This window comes from Physcomitrium patens, chromosome 25, assembly GCF_059467195.1.
Source record: "Physcomitrium patens ecotype Gransden chromosome 25, ASM5946719v1, whole genome shotgun sequence".
Lineage (NCBI taxonomy): Eukaryota > Viridiplantae > Streptophyta > Bryopsida > Funariales > Funariaceae > Physcomitrium > Physcomitrium patens.
In genome coordinates, this window is record NC_143434.1 from 2292136 (window position 1) to 2304052 (window position 11917).

Below are 11917 nucleotides of genomic sequence, written 5' to 3' on the forward strand. Positions count from 1 at the left end.
ATAACAAGATTTGATGGGGTTCTAATAATATTGAAAATAATATGACTACTATGGTCCTTAAACGTCACTTCTATAGGTTCTGATTCATGGGTGACACTACCAGATAATAAAGGTCGTCCATCTATGACCTCAACGTGAACAGGTTTGGATTTTTGTACTAAAGGGAACTTATGATGCTTTGCAAATTCTTCGTCTAAGAAACAAGCAGATGCTCCTGAATCTAATAATGCTAAAGCTCTCAGTTTTTGAGGGCCAATAAGCAAAGGGATTGTAAAACAAAGGGCAAGTTGAGCGGAAAGAAAGGAACCTAGTTGTTGTTGCGATATTTCACTGTCCAACTGCACGGTTCCTATTGTGGCTGGGCATCCTCGTTTTCCTGAATAAATGCACCCCTAGTCTTCTTAATACGTCGATTTTGCTTCTTGGGGCAATTTCCAACTTTGTGGCCTTCTTCACCGCAATACAAGCATAGACCTTCCTCCATACGCCGCTTTTTTTCTTCTAGAGTAAGAGATTTGACACATACCGCATCAATTTACATGTCTTCTACCTCTGAATGTGAATTCATGCTGCTTGCCGACATAGTTGGGGTGTGGCGAACCGTATGTTGTCTTGAACGTTGGTCTTGGTAACGTTGGAATAGGCGGTTATTGCACTTCACAGCTTGGCTAATAGCTTCGTTGAGCATTTGTGGATCAGGAAGAGTTAACAGCAAATCTTTCACATCATCTCTTAAATCCCAATAGAATTGACTCATCAACGCTTCTTCATCCCAATTGATGTCGCATGCTAATTGCCAGAAGTCCGATGCATAGACTGATGTAGAACGCATCCCTTCTCGTAGTGTCCAGATCTTTGTTGTAGTCCATCGAACCTTGTCGTGTTCACCAAATGCTTCCGCAAATGCCTCCAAAAAGGTTTCAAAGTTGTTTAGTATGGACGATCGTTTCTCAAACAAAGGAGCAAACCATGATACAGCTTGTCCTGTAAGTAAGGTTCCAACAAGCCCAACACGTGACTCCTCCGTTGGATAGCGTTCGGGTTGTAAAACTGTTATCAACCTGATTTGGTTGACGAATCCTCGAAACTTGGAACGTGTACCATCGAACTTGTCCGGAAGGCTAATTCGAGGTTCCTTATGTTATAGAACCATCGGTGCTTGTCGAACCTGAGGCAAAGTTGCTTCTCCAAGTGTAGAAGTTTGAGGCTGGTGCAACCTAGATTGTGCCATCCCAGATGCTCCATCATTATGAAGCCTTGCCACGACTCCTTCAATCTTTGCAGTTCTTTGTGATAACGTAGCAAGGGCAATCATGATAGCATCCAACTTGGACTCTGAACTTTCCGTCATACTAATGTCTTGGCCCCTGACCATTCTAAGAGAAAGGACAGGAATGACTCTACAAGAAGACAATATTAGTTTAGAGGAGGGTACTCCGCAACCTCTAAAATGCCTTAAGAGCTTCAAGAAAAGGGGTAATCCACTCTCTCCAAGAAGAATAAGACTCCAATATTATAACAAAAGAAGTATCAGTTTAGAGGAAGGTAATCCGCAACCTCTAAAGTGCTAGTACACTTCCAAGCAGAGGAGTATTCCACACTCTAACAAAGAAGAAACTAGCTCTGATATCTGAGGTGAGTGAAGTCTCGACAAACTGTCACGGATACAGAATACAGACTTGATATCTACCAAGAAGTTCAAGAAGAACTGGCAAGAACTAGATTAATCAGATGAATACAAGAACAACACCAGAGAGGTGAGCTAGAGCTGCAAGAGATGTGTTGTCGAGACTGAAGATTTCTTCAGCCTCGATCCCAATATATACTTCTATTTAGGAAGCTTCTCAAGCAACTTCTACCAACTAGGAAGGTTCTAGAAGGTTCCAGAGACTTGCTTCTAGAAGGTTCTAGAAACTTATCTCTAGAAGGTTCTAAGGACTATGTTCCTAACATCTTCTATCAACTAAGAAGCTTCTAGAAGGTTCCAGAGACTTGCTTCTAAAAGGTTTTAGAAGCTTGTCTCTAGAAAGTTCTAGAAACTTGTCTCTAGAAGGTTCTAAGGACTATGTCCCTAACAAATTGACATGTTTAGCACCTGCTAGAGATTAGGCAATATCCAAAGACTTATAATGGATTTATGGTTGGATTTTTGTGTAGAAGTAGTCAAAGATATAAGTTAACTTGTAGAGAATTTTGAACCTAATTAGATGGTTAGATTGGAAGTTATTGAATGATACATATACAGAATGAATCTCTATAGAAATAGAAGTGAATTTACAATGATACCAACCAAAGGAGATGGCTGGCATAGTTGACATTCACAAAGCCTTTGAACAAGCAATACCCAGCAAAAACAACTACAAGGTCCCACCAAGGATGAAAAGCTTGCCAATAGAACAAAAAGCATAAAATTATAACTTTTTACTTTTTAAGTGTGGTGTGGATTTAGGCTAAGTTGATTAGAGCTTCGAAACCTTTTGTTGTGTGTGTGCTTTCTTTTGGCTGCCGGGGTTTGTTGGGGCAAAAACAAATCTAATGTTGGGGCAAAAATAAATCTAAGTACAGAAAATATCCGAACGAACGGCTGCGTTTGCCGGGAGTCGAACCCGGGTCCATTGCTTGGAAGGCAATTATCCTAACCGTTGGACTACAAACGCCTGCCACGGTGGTGGGTATACTACCCATTGCCCGCCACCGCATCGATGCTCGCGGCAGACCCTTCCTGCCCGGCCCCCCACCCGGGGCCTCACCACCGCAGCGTCGGTTCGCCCTCGAACGAACATCCACACCCACATCCACGCCCGCTCACCCGCCCTCACTCCCGACGCCAGTGCGCACCCGCTCCCCTCCTGCACTGCACCCACATTCAACCCCATCGCAACCGCACCCCGCTGCAGCGGCGCAACCAACCCATCAACTTTGTTCCCACTTTGTCCCTCCCATCTGCACTGCCTGGGGGAAGTTCCCCTCCACGACGCCCGGAAAGCGGCATCCACCCCACCTGTGCACACCTACTTTGCTCATGTCTCAGGCAACTACCTCTCGCTTCCTCCTCCGCTCCAGCCCGCCGTGCTGAACTCTCATATCCTCTCGTATTCCGCCTCGGTCACACCACGTGATGCGGGTGTTTCCACTTCCGAATCCGGTAGTGTCCTGGATTTTGTCACGCAGTCACTCAGCGTGGCGGCCGTGGCCCCGTTGCTGGACGACTCTGCGACCCATCCCGTGAACCCGCGGCGCATGGTAGCTTGGGATTTGCGTCTTATGTCAGGTCCGAGTGTCGTGGCTGCCTCGACTAGTTCTGCGGCTCTTCCGGGAGCAGTGCCGAGGTCCGCATCACACCATGGACAACTCGATTCTGCCGTGCTCGCTTAGACCGAGCTCATCTGGACTGGACTCCGTCACCAGACCAGCCTCATCCACGGCAGCACTCTCTGCCTCGCCATTCCGCTGCCTGGGTTCGCGACTCTGATCAATTTCCTCGCGTGCATCTCTTTTGGGTCATGGCATCCTCGCGTCGGTCGCTGCAGTCGTTACCTCCGTGCCCGTGGAGGTAGTCGACGAACCACCATCGCTCGCGATCCTTGACCTAGGGTTAAGGGTATATTAATTTAGAGCTTTTTGTGATTTCGTTTTTAGGATCTTGTGTTGTCGATCTGGTTTATGGAGCTTACTTTTTTTGATGGTGTGTCTATTTTTTTAGGTTTGTAAGCTGTCAATTTGGTTTTGGGCTTTGGCGGAGTTTATTGTTAAGTGTAGTTTGTGTAATGCCGTTGCTTTTTAAGCAGTGTCCATTGTATTTGTTTAACGGCGGGTTTAGGTTTGTGTGCAGCATTGAATTGGCGGTTTTGTGCGTTTATTTTTTTTTGTTTGTATTGTTTTGGCTGTATTGTTGCTTATGGACTGGTTTCCAGCAATGCTTTAGAGGGTGTTGATAAGTGCATCGGAGGGACGATGACGTAGTGCGGGATGTCAACGGAGGTTGTTTGTAGCGGAAATTGTGATACTTTGGAAGTTACGCGAATGCTTTGACGGAGTGGCTTTTTGATTGGGTTAATTTCTGTTGTTATGATGTCGTATTTTGTAGGAGGTAATTCAATGTATCGATTTGCACGTTGATTTATCTGTTTTTGTTTTTTATGGGAACTTCTCAGGTTTTTGTTCAAGTTTAAGATTCTAGATTGGAGATGTTAAGAATGGGAAGAACTGGAATTCGGACGCTGTGGAGGGCGCTTGCGCACCAGCTCATATACAGTAGGTTTGTAATTTTTACTTTATTTCTGTGACTTTCCAGATTTTTAAGAACCTGCTCATGCAGGATATTGTCCTTGATGGTTTTTTTGTCACATACATATGCGATTTCATGCCCTTTGATGGCTTGGACTTGGGGTATGCAGGAACTCCTGGGTATTCTCGCGGCAACGTTTTCTGGCATGCTCGTCGTGTGTGCCGACACATGAAGGAATAGAGACGTTGCGGATGCTCACCACCTCGTTTAGCGGAAGGTGTCCGAAAGGGCGATGTGTTGTGTTTGCCGACATTAAGGACACACAGAAAGCAAACGCTGTCCTCAACAGATTAAGCAAGGCAGGACAATTTAATGAGGCAATGCAAGTGCTTGAAAGAGTGGATTCTTCTCACATCCAGATTTATCGGCAGACTTATTCCGCTCTGTTGCAGGTGTGCGGCTTTTTTTTTTTTCTGAACGTAACTTTACTGTTGTAGTCATGGGTATTTTGCACGTGGAATGATCAATTCTTTACTCTTGGAAATACTGCCTTCGATCTGATTATGACATTGCGATTTATTTGATGTGTAGTTGTGTATCAAATTTAAAAATTTAGGAGATGGCGAACGGATTTACAATCACATCAAGAAATCAGGTGTTCAACCTGACATATTCATGTGGAACACGTTGATTAACATGTATGCAAAGTGCGGAAATACGATCTCAGCCAAGCAGATTTTTGATGATATGCGGGAGAAGGATGTATACTCGTGGAATTTACTGCTGGGCGGGTATGTCCAGCATGGTCTGTACGAGGAGGCTTTCAAACTACATGAGCAGATGGTACAGGATAGCGTGAAACCTGACAAACGCACGTTCGTAAGCATGCTTAATGCCTGTGCAGACGCAAGAAACGTCGATAAAGGCAGAGAGTTATATAACCTGATTTTGAAAGCTGGTTGGGACACAGACCTTTTTGTAGGCACTGCATTGATAAACATGCATATTAAGTGTGGGGATATAGGGGATGCTACAAAAGTGTTCGACAATCTGCCAACGCGAGATTTGGTCACTTGGACATCGATGATAACTGGTTTGGCTCGACATGGCCGGTTTAAGCAAGCTTGTAACCTTTTCCAGCGCATGGAAGAAGAGGGTGTGCAGCCAGACAAAGTGGCTTTTGTGAGTCTACTTAGAGCGTGCAATCACCCGGAAGCTCTTGAACAAGGAAAGAAAGTTCATGCTCGCATGAAAGAAGTCGGGTGGGACACAGAAATCTACGTAGGCACCGCCATACTAAGCATGTATACAAAGTGTGGGAGTATGGAGGATGCTCTTGAAGTCTTTGACCTCGTGAAGGGACGTAATGTCGTATCATGGACAGCAATGATAGCGGGATTCGCACAACATGGCCGCATAGACGAAGCTTTTCTGTTCTTTAATAAGATGATTGAATCGGGGATTGAGCCTAACAGGGTAACGTTCATGAGTATTCTCGGTGCTTGTTCTAGTCCATCAGCACTGAAACGAGGTCAACAAATTCAGGACCATATCATTGAAGCTGGTTATGGTTCAGACGATCGAGTGAGGACTGCACTTTTAAGCATGTACGCCAAGTGCGGGAGCTTGAAGGATGCTCATCGTGTGTTTGAGAAGATTTCTAAGCAAAATGTGGTCGCTTGGAATGCCATGATCACTGCGTATGTCCAACACGAGCAGTATGATAATGCTTTGGCCACTTTTCAAGCCTTACTGAAGGAAGGTATCAAGCCAAACAGTAGTACATTTACCTCTATCCTTAATGTTTGTAAGAGTTCGGATTCCTTGGAACTTGGCAAATGGGTTCATTTTCTAATTATGAAAGCTGGTTTGGAGTCTGACCTTCACGTCAGCAATGCTCTTGTAAGTATGTTTGTCAACTGTGGAGACCTAATGTCTGCTAAGAATCTGTTCAACGATATGCCCAAACGAGATTTAGTTTCGTGGAACACCATAATCGCAGGTTTTGTTCAACATGGAAAAAACCAAGTTGCTTTTGATTACTTCAAGATGATGCAGGAGTCGGGCATTAAACCAGACAAGATTACATTCACAGGGTTGTTGAATGCTTGTGCAAGCCCAGAAGCACTAACAGAAGGAAGAAGACTTCACGCTTTGATCACTGAAGCAGCATTTGATTGTGACGTACTCGTTGGAACTGGACTGATAAGCATGTACACTAAGTGTGGAAGCATCGAAGATGCACACCAGGTTTTCCATAAGTTACCAAAGAAGAATGTCTACTCGTGGACGTCCATGATAACAGGCTATGCTCAGCATGGGCGCGGGAAGGAGGCTCTAGAGCTGTTTTACCAAATGCAACAGGAAGGAGTGAAACCAGACTGGATAACATTTGTTGGAGCTTTATCAGCATGCGCTCATGCAGGCCTTATAGAAGAAGGCCTACATCATTTCCAGTCCATGAAGGAATTCAATATTGAGCCACGCATGGAACATTACGGTTGTATGGTTGATCTTTTTGGCCGTGCTGGATTACTCAATGAAGCAGTAGAATTTATCATTAAAATGCAGGTTGAGCCAGATTCTCGTGTGTGGGGTGCTTTGCTTGGTGCTTGCCAAGTACATCTTAACGTGGAGCTGGCTGAGAAGGCTGCTCAAAAGAAACTTGAGCTAGATCCAAATGACAACGGGGTTTTTGTAATCCTTTCCAACATCTATGCGGCCGCTGGTATGTGGAAAGAAGTTGCCAAAATGAGGAAGGTTATGCTTGACCGAGGGGTGGTGAAGAAGCCAGGACAAAGCTGGATAGAAGTGGATGGTAAAGTTCATACGTTCTATTCCGATGACAAGACCCATCCGCAGACAGAGGAGATCCATGCAGAGCTCGAGAGGCTGCATATGGAGATGAGACAGTTGGGCTATGTTCCAGACACGCGGTATGTGTTGCATGATGTAGAGGACAATGAAAAGGAACAAGCACTTTTCTATCATAGTGAGAGGCTTGCAATTACATATGGTTTATTAAAAACACCCCCACTGACTCCTATCGTTATCTCAAAAAACCTTCGGGTCTGTGGTGACTGCCATACTGCCACGAAGTTCATATCTAAGATTACAAAACGTCAGATTATTGCTCGGGATTCTAATAGATTTCACCACTTCAAGGATGGCGTTTGTTCTTGTGGAGACTTTTGGTGATTGCTGTATAGCCACTTTTAGCAATTCAGACTAAAGTATTGAAACACAGCAGCAGGTAGTAGTAGCAGTAGTTATTTCGTCAGATCTGAAGCTGTGGGCTCTACAGGTTCTAATGACCAGGTCTAAATATTTCCCTCTTCAGCCATCAAACTTCTCGCCATTTCTGACAGATTGAATCTATTGAATTCCTGAATTTGCTGCCCCTTGTGCCGAGATGGGGCTGTTTCATAACTCCAATATCGCTTGTACTGAGAGTTTTACCCAACACTCTTACTCCAGTGCAACTAGTAGCTCAGAAATTCAGTTGTGCGTATACCATCTTTTGAGAAGCCGCGTGATAATTATTTGTAAACTAACAACCATTAGCTATTGCATTTGTAATTAAGGTTCTACTACAGATGAAATTAACAACGCATACATTAGGTAATGTTAAACAATTCACAAGTAGGGACATGCAGCGCTGCAGCGCTGCATCGCCAACGCTGAAGTCAGAATTTTCATGGACCAGACCAACTCTTTCTTATTAAAGAATCTCAAGTCGAAAATTTGGCTAAATGGGGAAGGTGCGGCACGGGATGGCTTGTCAAAGCATTAAATGCTGCTACGTGAGGTGGATACATCTTATATGTCCCTCTCACAAGGCATCAATCTGCAAAAGCCCTGGCAATAAGAGCTCAGGATGGTCTCCGAAATACTCTTGATCAGGGCATCTTTAATTGCACACAAGATACTTTTGTGAAAACGTCGTCGGGAAGGTAATGTAGGCAGAAAACCACGTAGCGTCCGGACCTAATTTCCAGATACTGTAGTTCTCTGATGTGGTGAATCACATTTCCTTGGATAGAATCTCTGACATCCCATATCGTCACCCAGTGGAGGAAACACCTAGGAAGATTGATTTTGAGGGTATTATGAATCCTAGTAAAAATAAAATCACATGAATATGCACCGCAGCAACGAGGATTCTTCTCGTTGAACCAATCTATTAAGGACAATCATCTAATTTGTCATTATCCAGTGGATTAGAACGTCCTGAACCACAACAGGTCAAAACATAACTTAACCATAAAAGCAAGGTCACAAAATGCCAATGCACCTACCCACTACTAAACTAGAGCTCAGAAAACTTCGTCAAGCCCGTGAGTACCTTACATTGGGGCGATGTGGAATTTCTACACTCGAGGCGTTAGAAAATGCATCCATCCAAAAGTTGACGTGTCGTCCATATGTCAGGTGCTTTTGTGGTTTGAGATGTTCTCCTTCGCCCACCCTCGCTCTCCCCTGTTGACAAGCAGCATGAGATCACAATTACGGCCGATCACTCTGGTCGGATTGTGCGTGTGCTCGATCTTAACCAGATTCTAGGCATTGTTCACAACCTCGTGGGTCATCTCCGCTGTAAGGTTAACTTGGGTACGGGATTGGAGACCCGGCTTCTGTTTCTGGTTTCGCCTCTTCCTCTCAGAGCACCTGTGGTAGGGGGACGATCGGAAGATGGCAAAGAAGAAGGTGGAGAAGTCTGGCGAAGGGGTGAATCAAGCCACGAAGGTTAGACCTTTTTCTTTGAACACAACCATTCCGTCTCGAGGCTTTGCAGCATCTGGATTCTCCTACCTATTTTGGGCGAAACCCTAATGTGGGGCTATCAGGTTCTTGTGTCTTTCTGGGGAAGGGCCTAGCAAATGAGGTCTGGATTAAGAGGAGGTTATGGTCCAAAACTGTTACTGAACTCACTGCCTCAGAGTGAGGGCTAAATCAAATTCGTCTTTTTGTTTACTATTACTTGCTTGTTCCTCGCGCGGCAGTTTAACTAGGTGGACAATGTGAGGTATACTTTGAGATGACTGTAATCTAAGGTTCGATGCCAATCTACTGCAACTGACCTAGTGAAGAAGTCTCAGAATCAGCATGACCCATCGGGCTTTTTGATGATGGCAATCGAGCGGCGACTTCAGCAGTTAGCTTATTCCTTGTAGAATGTGGGATTTGTAGTACAGTGAGCTTTTCTCCAGTTCGACGGAGCGAGATACATAACTTCACCTGATTAGGATCTTGTCAACCACTTTACAGATTAAGTATGATATGAGATAGAAATGTCAGCTGATTCAAGAATGTGTATTGGTTGTTGATTTTTGAAGCTCTTGCTTATTTAACTAGCACACGTCTAACTAAGCAAGTAAGTAACTAAGTGTGTATATATGTGCATGTGTGTGAATTTAACTGGAGGGACAAAAACTTTGTATATTATAGCTTGGCACTGTCCAAAATATGATGCATCGATCTTACTATAGGTATGTCTAAAGGAGTGGAGTAAACTATCTCTCATTTCAACCTGTTTCGGATGGCTGTGCAGAAGAAGGGCAAGGAGGTTGATTCGGTGCGGGTATTTGCAGAGAGGGTGAGATATCATAAGGAGCTTGACACGCGGTGGGCAATCCTGCAAGAAGCAAGAGTAGAGTATTTTAGAGGGATAGACTTCGTTGCCTTGTTACAGGCTCATCCTGAGCTTATTAAACCTTTAGGGATTGAGGCAGCAATTGAAGATGTGGATTTGGATATTGGCAATATCCTAATCAACAGGAAATTGATAGTTCGATGTGATCGGGTATCAAAGACGCCAAGACCAGGCAAGACGAAGCTCTCAAAGTGGCCAGCTCGCATTGAGATTTGCCAAGTGAGTTTCTATCGCTTTTCTTGCCCGGTGCAATCGAACGGTAATTTTTGTAAAGAAATGGTTCTTTTCTTTTGATTTCACCATTATGATACATTTCATTATTACATGAGTTTGTCTCTTAGCTTATTTTGCTGCACAAGGACGTGTACATGATAGATGAACCAAATCCTAACAGATTTGCCTTGTCCTGGTGGAGAGGTGAATAACATTGAAGGCTTAATTGATTCGGTCGTAATGCAGGAACAAAAGTTTTCTGAAAAAGATTCATTCTATGCATGGACATTTGAACGGAGAAGGCCGTTATGGCAGACGGTGTTGTCGTTTTTGGTTCCCGTGGTGACGCTGGCGTGCTGCCTGTTCCCTATATTTCCTCATTGGTGCAAGCTGGGCGTCCTTTACTTTTGTTTAGCATTCCTCACCCTTATATTTGGCGTACTCATATGTAAGTATTTTCAATATTTGTGTGTTTATATTTTTAACTAAGAGAAAATATTCATTGAAACATATAGCAGCTAGTGTAATGCAGGTTTTTGCCGCTGTTTCTTCCTGCCTGCAATGATCGATGTAGAACGGCTTTTTATTTTCTCACATGGCAGAGGCTTGATGTCGATTTGGACTTGGTAGGCAGCGGGTTGCCGTTGAATGTGTATGCAAAAGGACCCATACAATTTTAACGTATACTCATTTTGAACGGTTTTAAGAAAATATTAGTCACGTTATCTCATTCTATTGGAGGTCTGCACAACGATTTGCTATTGGAAGTATGATGTGTGTTTTTAATTTTATTTGTTCCTACTCATTGGCTTTGTACGCAGTTCGAGCGGTCATATTTGCGGTCCTCTGGCTCGCATTGGGCAAACGAATGTGGTTTTTGCCTAATATTTTGGCAGAAGAAGCCACAATGTCTGAGCTATTTAAATTTATGCCCGACTCCAAAGACGATGACCCTCCTCCAAAGTGGAGTACAAGAATCGCATTTGGTACTGTTGCGGGATTGATCATTTGGCTTGTGCTCGTTCATGGTCCAAATGAGGCAGCTCGTGCAAGGTACCTAGTCTGCTCAAACTTGGCATATCTCAGGACTCTTCTGTCGCATGCTTCGATGTTTATAAAAATTTAGTTTTTATTTGGACTCATTGGGTATTGGTAGTTGGGACATGTGTTGAACATGTATTGAGAGTTTTTGGCGTTTCTGGGAAGAGATTTCAAAGAATTTTAAGAGTCATTTTTTCTGTTTGTCGAGCATTTTCTCCTCTTACTTCCACCTTCAGCTGGATGATGAACCAAAAAGTAATCTCATTGATGCGGCGTGGTGATTTTCAGGTATCAAAAGAAGGCATCGAATATCATTGATGATATTCTTACTTGGAAGCCCAATGCACTCTCTGCATTCACAGGTGAAGCAGATGTGGTCAATCAAACAGTAATAGATTCACCAGAGGGAGTTAAAGCTAGAGTTGAGGATAATATCAAAGATGACCTTCGTGAGGTGCCAGACGAGGCGGAAGTTGAGTCTTCGGTAGAAAAAGCTGGAGGTGATCTCGAAAGTCAAGAGGATATCAAAGAAACAGTTGCAAATGATGATTTCCCGTCTCCTGATGCTATTCACAGCCATGAACCAGACAGTGAGCTGAAGTAAATGTTGAAATTAGCCTGGAATGATCTTACTTCCATATCACATTCCAATATCTCCGTTCTCCGTAATAATCTCTTGGCTTTTACCAATCAGAGAGGGCTTTTGACTCGAGTCTTGTGGGACTGAGGTTATAATGAAGATGTACAATTACAATCTTAATTTTACTGTTAAATTTCTTTCT

At 43.7% G+C, this 11917-nt stretch overlaps 2 protein-coding genes across 4 annotated transcripts; both read left to right on the top strand.

Moving 5' to 3' along the window:
- Positions 1-2832: 2832 nt before the first annotated feature.
- On the top strand, positions 2833-7576 carry LOC112278332 (pentatricopeptide repeat-containing protein At1g11290, chloroplastic). Of its 3 annotated transcripts, XM_024511653.3 has the most exons (5): positions 2892-3553; positions 4155-4258; positions 4398-4680; positions 4820-5990; positions 6231-7576. In XM_024511653.3, the coding sequence occupies exons 2-5, from the start codon at positions 4188-4190 to the stop codon at positions 7424-7426; spliced, it is 2721 nt and encodes a 906-aa protein (XP_024367421.1). In that variant the 5' UTR covers positions 2892-3553; positions 4155-4187; the 3' UTR covers positions 7427-7576. The 3 variants fall into 3 exon arrangements, with proteins under 3 accessions (XP_024367418.1, XP_024367421.1, XP_024367419.1); XM_024511650.3 differs by having other exon boundaries at positions 2833-3553; positions 4820-7576; XM_024511651.3 differs by having other exon boundaries at positions 2972-3458; positions 4820-7576.
- A 1146-nt stretch (positions 7577-8722) lies between these two features.
- LOC112278333 (uncharacterized) lies at positions 8723-11917 on the top strand. Its single transcript, XM_024511654.3, has 5 exons — positions 8723-8974; positions 9780-10100; positions 10341-10542; positions 10916-11147; positions 11424-11917. Exons 1-5 carry the CDS (start codon positions 8921-8923, stop codon positions 11737-11739), a joined length of 1125 nt encoding a protein of 374 aa, XP_024367422.1. The 5' UTR covers positions 8723-8920; the 3' UTR covers positions 11740-11917.